We start from the raw sequence: 25,180 nt of genomic DNA on the forward strand, positions 1-25,180 counted from the left end.
GACTAAGTTAGGTTTAGAAGAAATGTTAGGGTGAAGTCATTATAGTTTCAGCAAATATCAGTAACAGAATGTTGAACCTGGGGCTAGGTTTAACGAGTTTAAGGGTCTAATACTTTGTTCAGGGTTAAGACTTGGGCTTAGATGACTTACTATGGATTTGAGAGTCTGGTTAGAGGGTCTTTTAATGTTCCACAATTGGGATATAGTCCAAAGAAGTCGGTTTGGCTGATAGAAGTTGATTCCATCGGGTTTGCTTGTTGTGTTGCATGATCTAGACTTAAATTTGCACCAAGTTCAGTTGGGACTGACTTACAAGTGGTCTAGGCTCAAAGGCGGGAGCCTACTTCAGATTGAGACAAAGGCCTAGGTGACAAGAGGAAAAGTGAGGAAGGCATAGAGGCCAAGGGAGAGAGGGAGACATTTTTTAGAGAGTGAGAGAGACAAGCATTCATCCATTTCATTTCATGTATGATATTCTAATTGTTGGGATAAAAAGCTTATATATAGGCCAATGAAAGAAACATAAATGTTTCACCAAATACAAGAAATGTAAATGCAAAAATGAAAAATCCTAAGAGGCTCCTTGGAGTCTCAACTCTAAAAATAAGTAAAACCTTTTTAGGGTTAGGATAATACCTAGAACCTTCTTAAATCACCTTTGCACATCCTTCTAGGCACCCCAAGAAGAGAGGTCAACCTCCCTAGTGGGCTCCATATAGCTGGTTGGTCCTTGATTGCTTCTTAGATCTGGGTCTGTGTAAATAGGTTTGGTTCCTTCTTGCTCTATTATGTCTAACACCGAACTGGATTCAAGTTTCAAATGTGAAATTAAAGTGACACCCCAAATCAAATGCCTCTCTTGGTTAAAAATGTTGTAAATGTCGATTTGATACCTTAGAGATGGGTCCCACTATAGGATGAAACATGAATTTAGATTTCCAGAGAATGGGTACTCATCAATTTCTTGGACCACGGAACTTGGATTAAGATCTTCGACATTTGGCTCTATAGTAATGCTTGGATCCACCCAAATCACTTGGTATAATATATTTGGATGAGTACACCATACTTTGATCAATTTGGGCTAATGAGTGCAGATCAGGGCCTTCGATACTGGGATCCGCTTTGCTTGACAAGGGCAATGAATCTGGAGTAGGGTCCTCCAGAATATAGATTGTATCAATGTACTAGGTAAGCAAGGCTTTTTTTATGCTCGTATTGGTAACTAGCATGAACACATTATATTTAGGTCAAACCTCTCATATGCCTTTCAATGTGGTCTCAGTTATTGTACTAGTAAATATGCATATATTGAGTCAAAATTGCTATTTGTCAAATAATTTTTTTCTTTAATCTTGTTTTTGGGATATGTTTGTAATTATTATGTTTGTTAACTTTTATTTTTTTGTATCCCAAAAATCTCTAAAACTTATAGAGTAATATTTTAATTAAAAATATTACATAATGAGGGATGACCTTCATAATTAAGAAAGTGTATTTGGAGGTTAGCATCAACTGAGAGTCTTTTTTTTAATGAGACTAGAGCCTCTATATTCTATAAATAGAAGGTCTCACCCTATAAAGGAGCAATGGAGAAATCCTTCTAAGTAGCCTTGTGTCATGTAGCCAAGAGACAAGCTTAGGTCTGCCCCATTCGGTGTGCATTAAACCTATGGTGGGCACAAAAGTTTAATCCTGATTCTCTTTTGATGGTGATTCAAGTTAAAGTAAGTTGATCTAGCCTTTACTTTATTTTTTTCTTTTTCAATCAATGTAGATTTAAGAGTTTTGGCTGATGAAAGGTATGTTTCTCTTTCTTTCTTTTTTCTTGATGTTATTATCAATTTATGTGTATTATTTATTCAAATTCATGCTTGGATCCTATACATATATTTGGGTCGGATCTTATTCAAAATTGGATAGCACTTGATATAGTGAGCTTGTAAAGCCATAACTTTGCAATTGTATATCAGATTTTAGTGCTTGTTGATGCGTTGAAAAACTTATTTAATCCTCTAGATTATGTTCTTTTAAGCCAAAACAAATTCTTCTTCTATCATTTTTGAAATTGCTTGAAAATCAAACATTTTTCATTTGAGTTTGACCTTATTTATTATTTTTTATTATGATTATATGTTTGTTTCTATAAGTATATTATTTGAAATTTTATTTATCTAGATAAGCTTAGATATTTTAATTGATTATTTATGATTATATATATTAATTTAGAATATAAATTTGGTAACGAATATTTCATTTGCATATTTAAATTGACATGTCATATAGATCGTGTATACAATTTGTATAGCTAATCTCATTACTATGATTATTTCAAATAAAAAAATGATGTGTTTGTTTCTCATAAAACAAAATAATAAAATTTTATACTTAATTGCAAACATATGTGGATATATCATACTCGATACTCGATTGATAATGCTCCTTGTAGTATCTAAATTTTATAAAGTTTATAAGTTATTTTTACACTAGTCCTGACATAGAATATCAGATAAATGTTGATTTATATCAGAAAATGACCTTTTAAAAAAAAGTTTTTTGGTATACTATGCGGTGCTGATTAACGTGGTTCATTATCTTATTACGATTGATTTTAAAATTATATCATGTACAAATCTTTTCTCTTTCTCCTTCTCTCTCTCTCTCTCTCTCTCTCTATATATATATATATATATATATATATATAAGTCTTCTAGAAAGGAATCAACATTATATATTTACTCACATTTTGGGTGAAGGTCATAATTTGCAGGAGCATCCTATAGTGTTAATAAAAGGAGATAGAGTGAAAGATTCCCCATGTGTGAAATCCCTTGGGCGTTGCGGGCCATGGACTCACCTAATAGTCCTGATGAGGCGCTTTCCATACTTTATTTATGGGAAATTTTCAAATACCCCTCAAACGTTTCGGCCTAATTCATGCACACACCAAACTATTCAGAGTTTGCAAATGCCCATCAAAGTTTTTACCTGGGTTAATCAAATGACCCAAATTTAATTACCTGTAATTAATTCAATTATAATTTTTTAAAATAACCATGCTACCTATATGTCTTGCCACATGAGAAAACCTAGTTTTTAGGAGACTTCCTTTTTTAGGAAACTTCTTCTTTTTCTCACTTATCACAGGTCGTGAGTCTCTCTCTCTCTCTCCAAGGAATCAAACAGACCAATTTGTGCTTAGAGCTCACATAGTCACCATCATAGTAATAGCCGACTAAAATAGTAAAACTTTTGTCAACTATAACCAGATTGGCTTTTAGGTTAAATGAAAATGCATTTTGTTTTGATTCAAATATTATCAGGTCAGCTATTAAGGAACCAAATGGACCTAGTTGCACTTGAAGCCAACATAGTCACTATCATGACAATAACTAATTGATTTTGATTCTAGAAATAGTAAAACTTTTGTCAACTATAACCAGATTGACTTTTGGGTTAAATGAAATGCATTCAGTTTCAGTTAAGATATTTATCAGTTCAGCTATTGAGGAACTATGCTATTGGTGGATCAAGTGATTGTTGCATTGATTAGCTTATTGTAATTTAAGTTTTATATAAATTTTTTTAAATAATCAATAATGAATTTTATGGTATAGTGGTTAGTGTCTTGTTTTTTATTGGGAAAGTCAAGGGTTCAAGTGCCATTGTAGATAATTTCATCTAATAGGCATAAGAAAATCAAACACCTTAGTATAGCAAATGTTTAAACGACGACGACCCAAGATACAAGAAAATAAATCAAAATCACAAGCACAAAAAAATTTTCACCGAAAATGATAAAGAACTTAAGCGAGGATAATGAGAGCAAAATGAGCAAGAAGGAGAAGGGCATACCCGAGGTTGTCGCCTTCGTGGTTGGGCTCAGTTTTGTCATTGTTTGAGTCATTGAAGGGCACAACCTCATTGTGTTCACCGTCGAAAGCAAACTTCTTCAGTTTGGGTTCTGTGTTCTTCGATCTAGCCATCAGGAGAAAGAGGACAATGAACGAAGAGAAGAAGACGAGGAGGAGGATGCGATCTCCAGTGATCTAGCCATCAAGAGGAGGAGGATGAAAAGGGAGGGGGCAGAGCAAGAGAGAGGGTGCAATGAGAAAAGGGAAACACCAAAGAGGATTTTTTTTCCCCGCACCCAAATTTAGTGAAGATTTTAAAAAGAACATTAAACAGCGAAAGTCTTTTTAATGATGCAAGTAAATAGTGCAACAATGAATCTTTGATTCTCTTTGGCGCACTATTTCATGCGCCAAAAAATTTGTTATTCACCGGCGCATTTTATAGTGCGCTAGGGAAAATGAATTTTACTCGCACCTACTTTATTTGCCACTAAATTACATGTTTTCACTGGAGCTAAACAACATAGCGCTAGTAAAAATACCTTTATTGGCGCTCTAGGGGAGGTGCACCAGTAATGCCCTATTTTCTTGTAGTGACTTTTTACTCAAAATATTCAGTTGATAGCCCTACAAACGGTCAAACTTACTTAGTTCATACTTTGGAATAAGGGAAACTAATAATTGTATTTCACCAATTATAGGGGTAAAATGGTAACTTCAAAACATGAGTTAAGTTAACCCAAAATCAATCCTACATTAGTTTATGATTGGGTCATTTGATTAACCCAAGTAAAAACTTTGGCGGGCATTTGCAAACTCCAAAGTCTCGTGTGCGCATGAGTAAGGCCTAAGCATTTGGGGGGTATTTGAAAATTTTCCTTTATTTATTTTCCCATGAGTAAGGCCTAAGCTGGTATGGGTCGGCTATGCACTAAGTGACATGGACTAGATGAAATTTGCATTTGAAAATGTGTTTGATCAACTTTCGCTAGGCAGCTATGCACGATGTGGTATGCAGGGCCAATGAAAATAATTTAGTACATGAAAAAGTATTGGCATGCGGCCTTTGGTCATTAGGCTAGCCAAATTGGGCAGTTTTGCACATCACAATTTGCAAAGCATTCTATGCCCATGACAAAATAGTTGCAAGTGAGCGACTAGAAGACTTACGGCGGTAAGGAAGGATCGTCGTGCCACACTATTTTATTGAAGAAATAGGTTCGTAAAAAATTAGCATCAAAGTAAAAAGATTCACGGAGACCTTGTTGTTCATTGTGTGCGACACTGAAGAGGACAAAGATGGTCTATCTTGGTTATGCAAATTTTGTGCAGCCGAAGTATTGTTGACCAAACACAAAAGCAAGATGTTGGCAGGATGGTATGGGGCATCTTGATCATGGTAAGCAGAAGTGTAAGGTTGTATATCAGTTGACTAAGAGAACGTAAATAAGTCAAAGATTCATACCAGTTATGCGTTAGGCTCGCAGGTGGAGCGTGACGTTTGCCTTGTGCATTTCAAGAATGCATGTAGGATTCAGTTGGATGGATTTGCATCTTTGGGTATGGGAGACTCAACTAAACTTCTATATTCTCTCCCAAGATATTGGGTTAAAAGAGTACCCATCTTAAGCAAAAGGTTCATTGTTTTGGTACCTTGAGTTGGCAGTCTCTCTGTGGATTGTGTATGCGAAAAAAGTTGTTGTTTGTGGCTCATTGGTTTGGTTCCTGCGAAAATGTTTTGCTGACTCCGGAAGAGAGTTACAACATACTAGCTCTGGATGAAAGTTGCAGCGTTGAGCCAAGATGCCCTTGTGAGGATGAGTGCCTAGGAAGACACTTTGAAGAACCACTTTGGGGTGATATGGAAGAAGGCATCCCAACACTTGAGCAGTAGTTTGGATAGTTGAAAAATCGCAAGTTGGTACTTAAGGGAGTTGATATCCCTATGGCACGCGTTGGTGGTCGTTCTTCTCTACGAAGACTACGAAGGGCTTGAAATTTTCCTTGCTGGGGTTGGAAGGCACTCCAACCATGAGCATAAAGATGACGAGTTTGTCGTGTAGGCGATGATGAACTGCTTGTGTATGAGATTGCACTGGGGTCTCCTGAGCAAAGAATGCTCAATGTTGATAAAGCAGAAGACTGTTGTCTAAGTGATCGGATGCACGTTAAGGAATGAGACTTGGCGTGTTAAAGGTTACGACGATGGTTGATGGAAATCAAAACAAATTGAATAGGGTAAAGAAAAAGAGTAAAGTAAAGATAAGTACAAAGAGAAACTAGCATATCTGCTATTCTTACCTGCACTGGTATTGTCGAGGACGACAATGGTTTGGGTGAGGGAGAATATTCTGGACCAAACTTTCAGAATAGGACAAGTTGCAGTGCAGAGCTCTACTGAGTGACAAATGCATCGATTGTAGGAAGGCGCAGTGTGCGTTGGCTTGATCGGTGACGTTCGGTGGTAGCATAACATGCGATAGGAAATGATATCGTCGTTAGTGCATCACTGTATAGCGGATCAGAGGATGTTGCCTTTAGAGATTTGGTTAAGGACATCTCAGCTTGCAAGAAGTCCCACGCGTAGCAGTTGGATGCACGGGGTGCATGTGAGTTAGGGCTAATTCTTCCATGAATCACGTTAGGTGATTCCAACCGAGTATAGTGATTTGAGGCTAGGCGAGAGAATGCCTAGGCACCGACGAATGAGTCTGGGTGGTACTATTCACTATGGTGTCAATCATCAACTGATCTTCGGATTGGGGGCCTCAAGGTCTTGTGCCTTCAATGGCGAGGTTTTGTTGTAGCATGCGCATAGAGTCGCAATACGCTCCATGGCATGTAAGATTAAGGCAAAGTTTGTGCCTTTTTCAAAAGTAATAGCTGGTATGAGATGGCTATGCACTAAGTGGCATGGACTATATGAAATTCGTATTTGAAACTGCTCTTGATCAGCTTCCATTAGGCTGCGCACGAGGTGGTGTGCAGGGCCAATGAAGATGATTCAACACATGAAAAAGTGTTGGTACGTGGTCTTTGGCCGTTAGGCTAGTCAAATTGGGCTGTTTGGCACACCGCGGATTTGTGAAGCATTCTATGCCCATGACAAATTAGTTGCAAGTGAGCGACTAGAAGACCTGCAGCGGTAAGGAAGGACCGTCGTGCCACACTGTTTTATTGAAGAAATAGGCATCATGACTTTATGTTGCCTCTAAAAGTCATAAGTGTGGGCTGCTTTGATCCAAGTGGACCTCCTAGATGTGTTCAGCATAATCCAAATAGTAAGAACAAGCTTTTTAATCATGTTTTTTTAATAAAAAATATGACCTTATGACCTGAAAAAGTATCATGCCTACATATCGTAATCAAGTGATTCAAAAGGCAACTCCCATCAAGAAAAACATGCAGGTACTGCTTGGATGACACCCAAAACCCAGTTCAAAATTGGGTTTGGGGGGTGTAAATTGAGTTTTAAGCAAAAAAAAAAGAGGTTTTGGTGTGTTTGGGTGGCACCAAAACTTAACTTGAAAACCAAGTTTGGTTTATAAGGGGAGAGTATTTCCAACCCCCAACACCCCTCCCGCTCCCTCCCCACTCCCACTCCCTCCCAACCTCATGATGTTCATTTTCAGTTGGCCAATGGCTGGAAAATGGCCTGACTAGTACTGCCCAATCAGGGTGCCAACCATTTTTCAGATGGAAATGAGAAGAAAAGTTTTTTTTTTTCAAATACCAGGCATGGCTGACCGTTACCCAACCAGTAGGTGGCTGGAAAATGGCGGGTTATGTCTTCTTTTTTCTTCTATGTTTTTTCATATTTTTAGGTGGTTGACAATTTTTTTGGCCAACCAAAAGCTAGGCCAGTGTTTTCCACCAAAGGAAACACATGCCTGGCCATTTCCCAGTTAGTAGCGGTCAGTAATTTTATTTTTGTAAGTTATTTTTATTTTTGGGGTAGCCAGCCACCAACTGAGAAATGGTCAGGCAAAAATGCATTAGTAGTGGGCCTTACTTTCCAAAATTCAAACTTATTTCGCTTATAATTTTTCACTCCAATGTTAGATCGAAGTGGTTTTTGTTTAGTTGAAAAAGCTCAAAATCTCAAGATTTTGATAAAAATTATTTAGAAAATGTTATTTTGAAAGACAAATACAGTTTAAACCTATTTTTTAAAATAAATTTTAATCTCTAGTGAGAGTTTTACAAAACAATCTCTCTATTTTTAAAATTATTTTCGATGAATTGATCAAGTGTGATTTCCATGTAAATCGATATGTAGGGTCAGATTTTTAAAAAACAACATGAAAACCTCTATCTAAGATCGGTAGGCACAAAAAAGGGTCAGGTACCTACTTTTTTCGCATATATATATATATATATATATATATATATATATATATATATATATATATATGATCCGTAATTTTTTAATGTAAAATTACCGGACAGGGACCAACACAAGTCCTGATTAAGATCCGTAATTTTTTAATGTAAAAGTTATAAAAAAAAGAAGATATTACTTTACTGGGTCTGCTTTACATCCTTGTGTGTATAGTTTTGCCTTTGGTAGGCCTAATCAGACCCAAATTGAGAGCCAGTACCCGTACCTTGAAGTTGGATCCAAGTCTGAAACTACTTAAGTTCGGTGAAGGGCCAAGTTGTTGACACCACTACGGCCTTTAGGTCCTCGAATGGTTTGGATTTTGGGGTTAGTACACATCCACATCCATATAAGATAAGATGATACAAGTAGTGTATGGGCTTGGTTGTGTATATTTGTGTCAACCCATATCAAATTCTATATACAAGTGATTTATTTACATGGACCATGTATATTTTGTAAAATTACAGACCTGTATATATTGAACGATATAAAAAATACATAGGTCTCTCTCTCTCTCTCCATAAATGCCTGACCCCAGTTTGACAATAAAATAATAATTAAATAAATAAAGTGAGCATAATAGCTTCGGATCTATGATATTGGGCCTCTACGGTTCTAACTCGAATAACTCATTGGACCTATTTGCAATTCGTTTTGAACTGGAGCCCTATCAAATTTAATCCGGGTTAAGATTTGATCGTGTAGGACCCGTTGAAAGGCTTAAATAGATTGATTAGCGTGCTCAGCTGATTTGGACAGTGTTGTCAGTATCGGTGCGTATCAGCTTGAATCGATGTATCCCCGGAAAATCCATACGATACTGACCTGAATCGGTATAAAAAGTAGCTTAAAAATATTTTTTTAATATTATTTTAATTGCTTTAACATGTGTCATGTTCTGATTGAAAAATAATATTTTTTAATTACTTTTTGGCCGATTCAGTACGATTTACTTGAGAATCGGTATCGGCCAATTCACTTGAATCGTTGGCCAAACGATACAGGTCCGATCCGGATACTGACAACCAGTGTTGTGAGAGGCGTACACCTCAGTACCTGAAGCATACGCCTCAGAGGCGAGGCGCACGCTCAAGGTACTGAGGCGTTGCTGTGATGCGCCCCTCATCAACCTCCGACCAGTTGTGACCACCGACCACTGGAGTTGCTGTGCTGCAGCTGCTGCTCAGTCTTCTCCGACCACCGGACGACCGGCATATCCCTCACTTCCGTACCAGCTGGGCGGGTGGTTCTTCTCTTACTGCCTCCCCTCCCACCGCTTCACTTCCATTCCAGTTGTGAGAGGCGTAGGCCTCAGTACCTGAGGCGTACGCCTCAGAGGCGAAGCGCAGGCTCAACGCCTCGCTTCGCCTCATCGCATTTAACAACCTTGCTGACAACATTGAATTTGAATCAATGGTTTTGATTGATCACCATTTTGCATAAACTGGAAGTCGGGCTGCTCCTCTGGTTGGTGAAAGTTAAAACCCTTGAGGGGAGACCCACTAGGGAGTGCACCCAACTTTAATCTTGTGACAAGAGACATCCTCCCATGAGTTTCGAACTTGTGCTGTCCCATCAAATTGGTGACATTCAGAAGTTGGCCCTAGCAGATGAGCAGAGTCCTTGCTGACCAGCGTTTTAAGATTCAACAGTACCTTCCTGAAGATTCCTACGGGGTCGGACATGGGTCAGGTAGCTTGACCCGGCACCTGACTTTTAAATAGTGACCCTGGTTTCAGATCTAGTTATAATCTGAGTCTTTATGGTGTTGGATCCACTAAAACTGGATCGATGAAATTCTTTTTTTTCTTAATTAATTCGAATTTTGACCAAAATTGGATAATATTTGTTTGCCAAAATCCTACCTAGGTCTGAATAGACATACCACATTTGTTCTGAATCTGACCAAGATTTGGATATATATTAAACGGATATGTTGCGTTTTGATTTGGACCCAGGTTGGAACTGGGATCGATTCGAATGAGACAAAGATGTTGACTCAGTTGATGGAATCTGTCAATGCTCTACCGGATCTAAGACCATGCCAGGTCCGAACCTGCTCCAAACGTCTCAGATGTGTGTTAGGTTAGACTCGGTTAACTTCAGCGTGGTCCACTCTTTCAAGGCTTAACAAGTGAAAATAAGGGGGATGGATTTTGAATACCTAGCTTCTGATGGGCCATATTGGGCTCAAACCAAATCCAAAAGGGGCCATTGCTAGGCCCAGATACGGTCTCGGGGTCAGATTAAGTGGTCCAAATATCTACAATAGGTCCGGGTCTTATTCTGCCCTTTTTTAAAGACTCAAGCTTAGGGCCGTGCACCAAGCCGAGTTTCTCTGATTGGCTCTCAGGCTCGGACCATTAAAGCTCAGCTTGGGGTTGTTTAGGTCAAGCTCCAGAATAGATGTAAGCTCAGTTACTTAAACAAACTCAAACAACGGTGGACTCTGCCCCGTGTTTGCTTTTTCCAAATTAAGCTTGATTGGGTCTTGTTCTCCAACCCAAACTGACCCATTCCAATCCAATGTCAACTTCTACTTAAAATAAAGAGAAAATACTGCATATAGTCCCATCCATTAACTAAAGTTTCGAGTCAGTTATCATGATTTTTGGAAACCCAAAAACAGACTCATGTTTTCTTTGGATTGGCAGAAACAGACCTGCGGCTCACTCGTGGGCGCCAAGTGGAGTGGTCAAAAAAAAAATTAGTCTCTAAATACAATTTTTTTCATCCAAAATGCATGATCCATCAATCATGCTGAATACATCTATGGGGTCAGAAATTTGAAAAAAAAAAAAACACTAAAGATCCATTAGCATGTTTCATTTAGCATTGTGATTATTTTGTAGGTTTTCATTTCTTATATATATATATATATATATATATATATATATATATGCTGGAGATAAATTTTAAAAAGTTTTTTTATTAGATAAACATTTTGTTAATATCAGCAGTTCAGCACTATTTTAAAAATAGTTATTATTTTAAAAAGATTGCAATATTGAAAAGCATGATATTTAAGCCACAATGGCTCCACTCATCTGGTAGGGGCTACTTGTGAATGTCACCAAGTTGACGATGGGACATCACAAGTTCGAAACTCACAGGTGGCATCTCTTGCTGCAAGGTCGAACCTGGGTGTACTCCCCGACCGGCGGGGGGACCTTAAGGGTTTTACCAACTGAAGGCCAGCTAAGGTGCGGTCGATAAATGGGGGGTTTCTCCTTGGATTACCAAAAGAAAAAAAAAACTGGCATAAAAAATGTGGAGCAGACCTGGGACATAAGGGCCTACTGTCTACTAATTGAGGAACGTCATCCCTATCATTGTACTCCATTTTGGGTCTCATTGCTGCAAGCAGATTTAATCAAATCTGGCCTTATAGATGGATTCATGAGGATTGATTTGATCCAAATTTACCATTGGATTGTGTTCTTCAATGAAAAACTTAATCTTTTTTAAATTATAAAATTTTAGCATTCTTTGAATTATTGAAAAAGTTTGGCACACAAGTTAGATTGTAACGATCCAATTGAGGATCTAAATGAACCATGTAAATCAAATCTATAGAGTTAGATTTGATCGAAACAAATTGCAACAATCAAATCTCAAGGAGGGATATGATGATAGGGATGACTTTGGAGATGACTGGATCTAGTTCCACTGATTGTTCCCGGATCTAGTTCCACTGATTGGCCCCAATATTTCATTTGCCTGAGCTCGCTCAGCAAATTCAGTCAGTGGGCCCCACTCTTGAGCTGCCTCTCTGTCGCTCGTAATCCTGAAATACAGGCCCAAGCTGCGCTACATTCAGGGATACTGCAATAGAGTCGTCTGGATGGCAGACCTTTTCAGTTCTCATGCAAAACTGGATTAGAGGATCTGGATTCAGATCAATATTTTCTGTCAAATACATACCCGGATCTAATTCAAATCTGATTCATTTACTCTTTTCTTTTATATGTAAAACCCTTGTTTTGAATCCTTTCCTCTTTTGCTGCATCCAGTAATTATCATTCAAAATTCAGACCCGAATTCAACTATAATACATCGAACCTAGTTCAGATCAAGATTCCAATCCCAATGCTTCCCCTATATTCATTTTTGGGTTTGGATCTATCATGATCCGACCCATATGCGACCCGCTATATTTTTCATACAAAAGGACGGCATTGGATAACCAATCTCCAGTATTAGGGCACCCAATTTGCCCATTTCCTCCTATCGCATCATTTTCTCACAATAGATAATAGACAACTAAATGGAACTAGACCAAAGGGGTTTGGCGTAGTGGGATGGGGATTAGACCCACGAGCAGTCTAAGTTCGAATTCTATGGGCGACACCCTCTACGTAAGCTGAAGCTTGGCGACTCCTTGGGGTCAAGGGGCCGACATGGACAGAGACCATTAGTAGGGCAGGCTGAACCAGCGGGGCTAGGTCTCTGCACCTGAGGCTATTTCTCCAAGAGAGAAAACCAAATACAAGTAGAAAAAAAGGCAAATAGAATCATGAACCAGAGAGACAAGAAACCCTAACTAATATTTTTTATCATCCTCAGAAACACACAGCACAAGAAGAACAACAACAAGAGCAAAAATTATCAAACCACAAAAGAGAGCAAACGACTAAGAAAACTAAAAACAAGAGCGATTACAACAAGGACTTCAATGATCTGCATTTCACACGTTTCCTCCCCCTATTCCTCTTCCTACCACCTTCATCATCTTCACCATTCACCCCATCATCATCATCATCTTCAGCTATTGCAGATACCCTCTTCCTCTTCGTCTCCCTCCAAGTCGGCCCGAATCCTCTGTAGTAATAAAAGTAGCAACCGTTGCCCGTCGACGACGATAAAGCTGGCTTCTTTCTCCTCCCTTCTCCGTCTGCTTCTTTCTCGGTGCCACAAGAGTCGTCGGAGGGCTTCTTGGAGTAAGACCTCACCTGGGAGAGATGGTAGTCGCAGAGCGAGTTGCCCAACTTGGCCTCGTTGCCGCAGCGCCACCCCTTCCCGTCCTCCCTCTTGCAGCTTCCCCCAACTCCCCTCTTCCTATTACTACTACCCTTCACCGCCGAGCCTTTCCCTTTGTTGGGTATTCGTTTTCTCGGGTTCCGGAGGTCTTGATTCGTAGGATCGGGCTTAAGGCAAAGGGTTTTCGATCCCTTGACTTGCTGCTTTCCCATCCCTATCCCACCAGCGAGATTGATGGATCAAAATCCAAATTTTAATACTATGGATAGGAAAGTGAATCGTGAAAGAAAATTGAGAGAGAGGGAGAGAGCCCACTTTTTCTATTGTCATTTCCAGCAGGCCTGGTCGAAGAAATGCTGCGAATCGATCCCAAACACACATACTCAGTAGTGATTTTCTAAAAAATCAGACTCGAGAGACTGTAGTTCTTGTCAGTCCCACTCAAGAAATTAACCCCTAAAACTAGAGACTCCCCAACTTAATTGAGATTCTCTTCTAAAATCATCCAGCAATAGATCATCATATCCTATCGTTTCCCGCGGTCTTTATAGATGCAATTTTCTACTTACCTTTGCAATAGAGGGTCTGATCCACAATGCCCATCTCTCTCCTCAAACACGCTCTCCATCTGAAATAAAACCAAGAACCATATTCCACAAGCAAAACAATAACACCAATCAAATTTGACAAACACCATCATCAACCTTTGGAATAACAATAACCATACAATAGATGGAGAGAGAGAGAAGATAGATAGATCAGCAAGAGAGTCGGTCAGAGATTTAGTGAACCCTAACTAGATTTTTCATATGCTCGACCATTAATAATGGGATAAGGGAACCCTAAGTGATAACAAGTGGGAGGGACGGCATATCATGAAAACACCAAAACATAAAAATGGTCTCTAAAAGACTGACTGCAGATAAAAATAGAATGAAAAAAAAGCTAACTAAGAGCAATATTCTGATAGAGAGAAGCTTTGCATAAATAAGGAGGGAAATGACAAATGAGCATGTTGTTGTTTGATTGTAAGCATCTAACATTGCTGATCACACTATCGAGCAAGTATATGATCAAACTAGGGCGAATGGAAAGCAAGAAGTGAATTGGGGAGACCTGGTGATGGAAGAAGGCGAGGACGAGGGGAGTCACATCCCACGGGGACCTGTTCACCTCGCACGGTGGCTGTCGTCCCTCTCTCTCCACCACCACCGAGCAGGCGCGCTCGAGCGAGAGGTGAGTCGGAGGCTCCCTGTGGACTGTGGTCGCCAAGATGTCAATGGGGTTCCTGTTGTTTCGAATCCTCATGGCTGCCTGCCCTCCTCTTGCTCGATCTTCTTGCTGCAGATGTCAGAGAGAAGGAGAGTGAGAGTGAGAGAGAGAGATCCCCAGTCTTTCTCTCTTTAACTTATATTATGTAAAAAAAAGGCGAGTACAGATCGGGAAAACGGGTTCCTACGATTCTGATGCGTAAGGAAAAGGAGGCGTCCGTACACGCTCTCCACGTACCCGTGTGATGGCATGAGCGGCTTGTTCATTTAATCTCCTGGTCCTACAATCTGGTCCATCGATGACCATTTAGCCGGGCACATTCCTTGGTCTCTTTTGTGCATGAATAGTTGTCCCCACCTCGGGCTGATACAAACCACACACAGTTGTCCCCACCTCGGGTTGCTTTCTCTCTATCTCCAGCATCTTCATGTTTGCAATGGAAAGGAGGACATGAACACTCCTTTTGGTAACCAGTCTTGCTAGCCGATCGTGTACCAGAAAAAAAGTAGCAAGGGTTCGCCCAAGTTATTTTTCTGTTTTCTTTTTTCTTTCAAGAGCTTTTCAATCCATGAATCTTTTAGCTATGAAACCAAAGTACTCCAAATTGATTAGGTTTATTGTTTGACACAAAATTATTCTTACATTGTTCAAAAGACAAAATTATTTATTGTTGTTACCTCTATCTAATTGGGGATTTGATTTTTTTTTTCTCAACCAAACGGCCATAGCCCTCGTCCTCCACCACTGACTCCTTTTTTTTGCCTCCATGTGCATGTATGCATGTGCATTATTCAAGCTGGGATTAGCATAAACTTCCATCGCTTTATTTATTTTAGAAAAAAAAATTGCAAAACAGATTTCTCCTTCTAATATTGATACCCATCAGGATTTCCTAGCTAAGCTAATTTTGATCAAGCACAACATTGATCATCACTTAAACAAATCCAAAAGACCCAAAAAAATATCAAGCACGTATGGGAAGCACCTAATGTTCAAGCTCTCTCTCTCTCTCTCTCTCTCTCTCTCTCTATATATATATATATATATATATACACACGAGAAGAATGAGTAGGTGCTAAATGAAATATGCTAAATGTTATGTGCTAAATGGGTTTTTCTACTCTTTCGATGGTTTTTTCGTAGTTTCAACCCTATAATTGTGTTGCTCATAGTTGATTTACGAGGAATCCATACCTGGATCATGTGTTTTCGATGAAAAAATGATATTTGGAGCCTAAAAAATTTACAAAGATTTTGGACCGTTGATTTTTTGAACCTCACCCATGTGTTGAAATCAAACACTTCAAGAGCCTATCCCTATAAAATCAAGTACATAGATCACATCTGTATAAAATGAAAAAACCCTGAAAACTCGTTTAGCACGTATCATTTAGCACCTACCCATTATTAAAATATGCTAAATGGGGTTTTCTGCTCTTTCAGTATTTTTTCACAATTTTGGAACCAAAAATGTGTTGGACATGATCGACTTACTTACGAGGAATCTACACCTGGATCGTATGTTTTTGATGAAAAAGAAAATGATATTCAAAGCCTAAAAAATTTACAAAGATTTTGGACCGTTGAACGTTATAAAAACCCACCCATGTGTTAGAATCGAACACTTCAAGAGTTGATCCTTATAAAATCTACATAGATCACATCTATATGGCCAGAATTTAAAAATAAAGCAAAAAAAATAAAAAACTCATTTAGCATGTTTCATTTAGCACGTACCCATTAATATATATATATAGAGAGAGAGAGGCGCCAAATTGGTGCGCGTTAAATAGTTTTTTCTGCCTTTTTGCAATTTCGACCCCATAAATGTGTTGGGCATGGTCAATTTACAAGGAATCCACACCTGGATCATGTGTTTTCGATGAAAATAATGATATTTGGAGCCTTGAAAATTTACAAAGATTTTGAACCGTTGATTTTTTGAACCTTGTAAAAACCCACCCATATGTAGGAATTGAGCAATTCAATAGTTGATCCCTATAAAATCATTTATAAGTACATAGATCACATTTGAACAGTCAAAATTTAAAAATAAAATGAAAAAACCCTTAAAAACTCATTTAGCACGTATCAGTTTGCACCTACCCATTACTCATATATATATATATATATATATATATATATATATATATATATATATATATATATATATATATATATATATATATATATATATATTATAAGGCCCTAATGGCCTATACAAACAAATGATAAGGCGTTTATAGCTTTGACCTTCTATGAGTCCTAAGGAGGATCCCAATCATCTGATCACTGAGGAAAGATAAGGGGTTTTACTTGGCTTTGTACCCTATTGTCATGTAGATTCAACTTATGGTGAACATAACTTTGTAAACACATGATTGGCTCTGCTACGTCTTGCATGACTTGGCAAGCAACAAAATTTGATCTTTTTTTTTGTGCTCATCCAATTGTGACACCTTAATTGAATGTAGGTTTCTTGCTCTTGTATTTGGAAATAATTAGTGAGTGGCTCCATCACCTGCATTACAACATAAAAGGGATTTTCTGCTATTACAACAAAAAACTTTCTGGTATAGTTAATTTTTTATTTGCCAAATGATACTCTATTGATTTTATTGGACTTTTTATGGTGGGTTTTAGTGGTTTTAGAACATTTGATTGTTTGTTTGAAAATTTTCTTGCATGAATCGGATTTTATCCAACACCCCAGCAAAAAATTGAAGATTTAGTTTAACTGTATTTGGTAGGCCAAAATTATGTCCAATCATAATTTGTTGCGGATATGGTTTTGATTTTTTGCTATCGAATTTGACAAATATCCGAATCTGATGGATATCCGAATCCATTTACATGTGAAAAAGCAGGCTTGATTTTTAGTCGAATATATTGGCTGCACCCGATCCCAACCCGAACAGTTTACATCCCTATGCATAATTGTGCAAAAACTTCTTCTGTATTCACTTCCTACATCCTACAACTACAGTAGAATTCAGTTGGTACCCAGGTGCGTCCAATCTTGTTTGACTTTGAGGTGTCAGTACCGAGTTTAAATCAGAGTCCAACTGGACCTAGCATGTGCAGAATCAGATCGAGGTCCGAATATAGATAGAGTGCATCATATCCAATAAAATATTTATATTTATATTTAAATAATATTGAAAATTAGTGGATAACAATCAAAACTAACTTTGGATCTATGATTCATTAATATTTGGGATCAATGGTTCTAACTCCAATAACTCATTGGACCTAATTGCAATTTGTTTAGAACTCTACAGCTGTCAAATTTGATCTGGGTTCAGATTTGGACATGCAAGACCCGTTGACAGGTTTAAATTGCATGATTAGCGTGCTCATCTGATTTGAGACCATGGTTTTGGTTGATAGCTATTTTGCAGAAATTTGAACTGGGGCTGCAAAACTCTTGAGGTCCCTCTAACCGCTAGGGACTGCACTCAGCTTCAATCTCGTGACAAGACACCTTCCCATGAGTTTCTAACTCGTACTGTTCCATCAACTTGGCGATGGAACAGTAAATGAGAAGTCCTTGTGGGCAAGCGTTTAAGTTTTAACAGTACATCAAGATACCTATCGCTGTGAACGGGTCAGGTAGCTTGACCCGGCAACCGACTTTTAAAGAGTGAGCCTGGCTTTGGATATGGTCAAACTCAGATTTTAGAGTTTCAGGTCTAGTTATAATATGAATCTTTACGGGCCAAGCCCAAAACCAAATGTAAGCTCAGTTACTTGACCGGACTCAAAGGCTGGACTCTGCCCCATGTTGGCTTTTTCTAAAGCTAGATAGGGTCATGTTCTCCAACCCAAACTGACCCATTCCCATGTCAACCTTTACATAAAATAAAGGAAAATTTCTGCATATAGTCCCATCTTTTACACTAAATTTTAAGTCAGCTATTATCACCATTTTGTAAAACCCAAAAATGGACCCATTTTTTTCTTGTAAATTGGGAAAAACTTACCAGGGGCTCCCTGGTGGGCGAGTGGGGTGGATGAATGGTTTTAACCACTTGAGAATGGGCCATACGGCAGAGCGTCAATCTCTCTTGAACACCACCACCTGAACAAAGGTTTATCCTAAGATAAATTTCAAAAACAAACAAAAAAAAAAACCCTGGGTTAAGCAAAAGTAAACATAAGTTTAGTGGAGAGTTAACACTAAGTCACCCACAAGCGTGCCCCCCTAGCAGGGGGATTAGTGAATGTCACCAAGTTGGCGACATGTTATGAGTTTGAAATCCAGTAATGTGTATATTCATTGTTGTAAAGCGGAATCTAAGTGTACTCCTTGGTACCAACGGGGGCTTCTCTTGTTTGGTAGGAGCAGTTAGTGCATGTTATCTTGTGTTGAGACGTTGCATGTAACGCCCTAAAATTTTAACTCTAAAATTTTAGAGATTTTTTTTTAAATAGCGAAAACAAAATTTTTTTTGGGTTAAACATTCTGAACGGGTTACAGTACAATCAATCATTATAACTGAATTAAAATGTAAATATTAAGATTTAATTCAGTTTCAATAATTTAAAATACATATCAGAGTACTTTGATAACAATAATAATTTTTCAAAACTATTTTTAAGAAAAAAAAATATTGGCTCTCGACGCCGCCCAAGCATTCTGCATTTGCTTCGCAGTTGTACATCATAATCTACCTAAAATCCTATAAAATGGGTCAAACTCGTGAAAGCCTGATAAAAAATAGCATATTTATACTTGCAATAAATGCATGATATCATAATACATTCAAATACAACCTCATATATCAATCATGTAACCCATATCTTAGTAGTTAATAAACATAAAATCATGCTAGCAAGTCAATTTCATGCATATTCATTTATGTTAAGATTTGCATCAATACAATAAATTATGTACCTGTATGAACATTTACAAAATGCATGAACATATACGAAATGCATGAACTTACTATTTCAGTGTTGTGAGCCATTTATGCATAAATAAATTTTTACGTTCACTTATTATTTTTTTGCTTAAATGATGCATGTCATGTTTTATCTATATGCAATTTACAATCTTGTTTCACTTGCCAATATTTGTCTGTGGGTACAACAAAGACTCTTCTAGTATATAGGTACGACCCAGATTTATATTTTTAAACAATTATAGTTTATTAACATGTATGACACATCAACTGTGCATACTCTGAAGAGAGAATACAATTTTATAAAGAGAGTTTTTAACTCCTGCAATCCTGATATATCAAATTTTCTTCATGAGTCTTACCTACCACACCACAGACAGATCATGGTAGTTCCTCCGATTATAGGTCCTATGGATGGTAGACAAAAGCAATCTTTCGTATTAAGCCAATATTCTATAGAGTTGTTAGTATCAAGTTTACTCTTTCAATAAGCTACAAGAGAATTAATTTGATTTTTTATTTCTTAATTAACTTCCTTATTAACAGTACCAATATAAACATAAAACCACATTCAGGGTTCAGATGCAACAATATTCATGGCATTCAATGCATGTATTTGATTAGTCTCTACTATAAAATCAATACAATGATGCAATCAATATATATGTACACAGTCAAGGTAGGCTAATCATTGATATTTAGGCATGCCCAATACAATCAATATTTTAAAAGCTTATAAATACTTCAAGAGCTCGTAAATATTTCAAAAGCTTATAAATATTTTAAAGGTTCACAAATATTTTAAAAGTTTGTAAATATTTTAATAGCTTGTAACAACTCATAATTTATTTAAAAAGTTCGTAAAAGCTCGTAAATGTTTCTTCTAAACATGCAAAAGTTTGTAAACATTTTAAAAGTTTATAAAAGCTTTTAATTTATACAAAAAACTCGTAAAAGCTCCTAAATATTTCTTCTAAACATGCAAAAGTTTGTGAACATTTCAAAAGCTTGTAAAAGTTCATAATTTATTCAAAAAACTCATAAAAGCTCGTAAGCATTTCTTCTAAACATGCAAAAGTTCAAGAACATTTCAAAAGCTTATAAGAGCTCGTAATTTATTCAAAAAGCTTGTAAAAGCTCATAAATATTTTTTTCTAAACAATTTTCACACAATATATATTCCTATAAATATATATAATTATAACTATATGTGTGTTTATATGCATATAAAAATGAGTATTTATATATATTATATAATTATTCAAAAATCAATGCAAGGACTCTACCTCACGATTCATGTGGGACTTCGGGTAGTGGGGAAAAAGTTGTGACGAAAGCGGTGACAATGGTGGCTTTGTTCTCGAGGTGGTGCACAGTGCTCGAGGTGCATGGATCTTGAGGCAATGATATGGTGGTGCCTATCGCAGGACCCACTCGGCCCGATGCCGACGATGACAATTTGCGAGATTTAGGGGTTTAACTTTTTTTTTTCTTTCTTTTTTTCTTTATTTCCTTTCTTTCTTTTTATCTTTTATTTTCTTTTTTCTTTTTTATTTTATTTTTATTTTTTCAGATCAGGTCACATGAGCGTTTTTGCTCGTGCCGACATCGTGGCCATCCGATTTGCATTTTAAAAAGCTCAAAGTCAACAAAACCACGTGGCATTCACCCAAAATGCAAACAGATGGCCAGGATGTCGGCATGAGCAAAAACGCTCATGTTCAGCATGACCTGATCTGCTTCCGGGGAAGAGAGGTGGGCTAGAACCGGAGTGGTATCCTTGCCACCGAAAAGAGGAGAGAGAGAGAGACTCGGGTGAGTCTCTCTCTTAACCCAAAAGAGAGAGAGAGAGAGAGAGAGAGAGAGAGAGAGAGAGAGAGAGAGAGAGAGAGAGCTGCTAAGGGAGTAGAGACCGATTTGAGATCAGAGAGGGAGAGCGACTGAGGGGGTGGAACCCCCTTTTATAGAAGGGGAGGAGGCACAGGTGGCAAGGGAAGTGACTCCCGACCCCTGTGTCGTTCCATGAAAGAGGGAGGTGGTAGGGGAGGTGATCCCCGCCGGCCACACCTCGTTTGGTTCAGTCGAGGGTGGCGGCGAAGGTGACCCCCGCCCCCTTCCTGTACGTGATACGGGTGGCGGGGGAAGTGACCCCCGCCGCCTGATTCTGCGCTGCCCGAGCTACCTGCACCCAAGCCACCCGGCAGTGGTGACCACCGTGGTCAGCCACCACTGGTGTAGCTCAGGCAACCATTCCCTGGTACAGTGGTGGTGGTTGTAAGGTGGCACCGCCGACAAGGATGTCGGCGGTGGCTCCGTTTGACAGAGGAGAATAGGAAACCCAAAAAAAAACATCAAACCTTGGAAATGATGAAATTTCCTAAGGTTTGTAATGAAAACAAAAAAATGGGGTTTCGGATTGGGTGTGGGACCGATTGGATCCCACCCCAATCCAAGTGGTTTGGGTTTTCAGGGTGGATTTGGTGACACCTATTCAGGTCTCATCAAATCCGAACCCACTAACATATATATATATATATATATATATATATATATATATATATATATATATATATATATATATATATATATATATATATATATATATATTAGATTCATTTGGGCCCTAAACGGGATCCATTTGGGACTCAAACGAATCCACACCCTTGTTTTCTTTAGTGGGACTTATTTGGATCTTTCAAATGGATCCAAAATGCTTCTTCTTTAGAGAAAGATCTATTTGGATCCTAGGTAGATCTACATAACTTTTTTTATTGTAATGGGATCCATTTGGGTCTCAAATGGATCCAGAAACTTTGTTCATTTAGTGAGATCCAATTGGGTCCCCAAGTAGCTTCGATATTTTGTTTTCTTAGTGGGATCCATTTGGGTTTCCAAATAGATCAAAAAATGCTTTTTATTTAATAAGATTCATTTGGATTTTCAAATAGATCCAAAATATTGTTTCTCTTAGCAGGGTCCAAATGGATCAAAAATACTTTATTCTTACTGAGATCCATTTGGGTCTTGCAAATGAATCTAAATCTCTTCTAAGTCCGGTTTAAACCCAGATATGAGTCTAAAACTTGCCTAAATCTTTTTTTTTTTTTTTTGGATAATTCAAAGGTAAAAGCTCCATCAGTGACGCACATTGCCTGGCCTTCGGTTAGTAAAACCCTTGAGGTCCTCTCTACACACGGGGAAGAAACCCAGCTTCCACCTTACAGCAAGGATACCATCCATGGGTTTTTTGACTAGTGACGTTATGTTAACTTGGTGACATTCACAAGTCACCCTACCATATGAGGATATGAGGGGAGTCCTTGTGGGCTTTTCTTTATGAATTCAAATAGTGATTGGTGCCTAGATATCTTGTTGATTAAAGCTATTAGGTCTTTCTCTTTCTCTTTCTCTCAGTACTTACAGATCTCTTTATGATACTAAATATAAAAGAATTTGATTAGGCAATTTTCATGCTTATATGTGTTTTATATAGACGTGAAAATCAGCAGCTCATATCACACCAAAACTTGATGATAAAAGACTCGAGTTTAAATCAATTCAATTCAAAGCATGTATTGTACTAAAACAAACAAATAATAATCACAGGTTTGGATTAAGCAAAAAACATTTGCAATTATACTTTTATTATAAGGCTTTAACACGTGCACAAGTGGAAAGCATCGAAGGTGGTGATCGATGGAATCCATGGATGACGATGATGCCAAACACGAACGAGTATCACCTGATCTGTATGTGCGTGTGCATTTTTGCTTTTTGCTCGGGAGCCTCATTCTTTTCTCTCATAATCTTTACTCTAACCAAACATATGGTCTCGTTGATAATGATGGGCTTAAGCTTTATAAGAGAGAGAGAGAGAGAGAGAGAGAGAGAGACTGTTGAAGATGAAGTTGCCAAAAACATGTTCTCATGAATGGCATTCAAATGTGGTGTTGGGTCTGCCAACTTGATTCCCAATGCAGTGTTTTGGCAATACGATAATGAGCATGAAAGGGCTGAGGAAACCACAACACACCTCCAATTCAAGTTTTCCGAACAGTGCCTTAATCCTAATTACACTATCTCTAGCTCTATTTGCTAAAACTCAAATCCAAATAGTAGGGATCGAAGTCTTGTAAACCAATGCATATATGTTTGAGTTCAGATCTACTTCGTGGATCCAACATATATTTTAGGATTTAGTATGCTTCAAGTGGATATTCCAAACTTGGTTCACCTGTGGATCCCTCATCGAGATTCAAACTCAAATACTGCTTTAAAAAAAATCTAGGTTGTGTAAAATAATAACAACAATAATAAATTATGTAATTATTTGAAGTCCATTAGTGAATCCATATTGGGCAGGTAAATTCCTCAAATATATATTAAAATAATCACAAAAAAAATTGAATATTACATCCTTCCCCTCTTAAAAGAATTGTGTCCTTGAAATTTCACTCGAGGATCATTCAAAGAATTCGAGGTACTATTCCCTCATAATGGATTATGGTTCCTGTGTATGTTTCAGTCGCCTTTCTAACCTAGCACACAGGCTCGTAGCGAATTAAAGACTTTATTTGCCTTAGATATACCCCTTTTTCCACAACAACGGATGCAAAAATCTCTGTCAAATATGTGTTTAGTTGTCCCTACTAGCCTCAAATTCTAAAATTTCACTAACTCTAATATCTCTAATTACTACAATCAAGTAATTCAAGCAGAGTAGACTGAAATACTGCAGGAAGTATAGAAAGGTCTAATTTCTATAGTCTTAATAATTGCAGGCTCTATCAACTTTGGTGGATGTCAACATCATTAACTATTGTGCATGTGCTTAATCTAATAAAAAAATCATATAAACTAGCTTTATAGTTAGTTGAAAGTCAAGCACCAATTGAATGTTTTAATGACCTAATTAATCAGATATTCATGATATATATCGATATGTAGTAACTATGATGTGTCATTCATTGACGTGTTTAATATGTTCAATCATAATTTCAAAGTGACTAGGTAGGTATGATGTGTCATTCACCTATATTCATTCTACTCATATTCTTCTATCATAATCTATAATCGATAGGTGTATGATTCTCATATCCGAGTTCAACATCTAGTCATGTTGCAACAATAGCCAAATCCATAGTTTCTCAAATGAGTTATCTTAACAAGCTCATATGGTTAATACAATTCATCAGAATCATTGCATTTAACCTAATCGTCTTCACAGAGATTGTCCTCTGGAGAGCAGTTTCTCAGCGAGTTGTTTTATCAAGTGGATTCTATTGCCATACATATATAAATACAGTTGATCACTCATCGGGTCAATGGCCACTAATTCAGGTACAAGCATGTATAAATTCAATTATCTAAGCACAAGATTGCCGGCTACCACTTTGAAGTACGAACGCAAATTAATTCAAATGATCATACACAAGGTCGTGAGCCACCTATCTAGGCTCAAACATTCAATGGATCACATATTCAAAATAATTGACACATTTTATTTATATCATGATGTAATTCAATCATTTCATGTATACACCAATTCACATGCATCACATCATTTATCATATCATAATATCGCATTTCATGTTATTCACATGTTCATAAAATGAACCTTAAAGCATGTGTATATAGATTTAAAATGTGTATTTGATATATCTAGTTATATTCAAAGGATGAATATATTATTATATTTTTTTTATAGATGATTATAGTAGACACTCTTAGATATATTTTCTTAAACACAAATCCAAAGTATTTGAATATTTTAAAAAAAATTATTG

General features: G+C 37.6%; 1 protein-coding gene across 1 annotated transcript; it reads right to left on the bottom strand.

The window, feature by feature from the left end:
• Positions 1-12,803: 12,803 nt before the first annotated feature.
• On the bottom strand, positions 12,804-14,796 carry LOC149818932 (uncharacterized). Its single transcript, XM_089986311.1, has 5 exons — positions 14,728-14,796; positions 14,335-14,559; positions 13,788-13,846; positions 13,534-13,574; positions 12,804-13,432 (listed from the first exon to the last, which is right to left on the bottom strand). Exons 1-5 carry the CDS (start codon positions 14,794-14,796, stop codon positions 12,897-12,899), a joined length of 930 nt encoding a protein of 309 aa, XP_089842437.1. The 3' UTR covers positions 12,804-12,896.
• Positions 14,797-25,180: the final 10,384 nt, after the last annotated feature.

This window comes from Nuphar pumila, chromosome 13 (assembly GCF_984573655.1).
Source record: "Nuphar pumila chromosome 13, dmNupPumi1.hap1.1, whole genome shotgun sequence".
Classification (NCBI taxonomy): domain Eukaryota; kingdom Viridiplantae; phylum Streptophyta; class Magnoliopsida; order Nymphaeales; family Nymphaeaceae; genus Nuphar; species Nuphar pumila.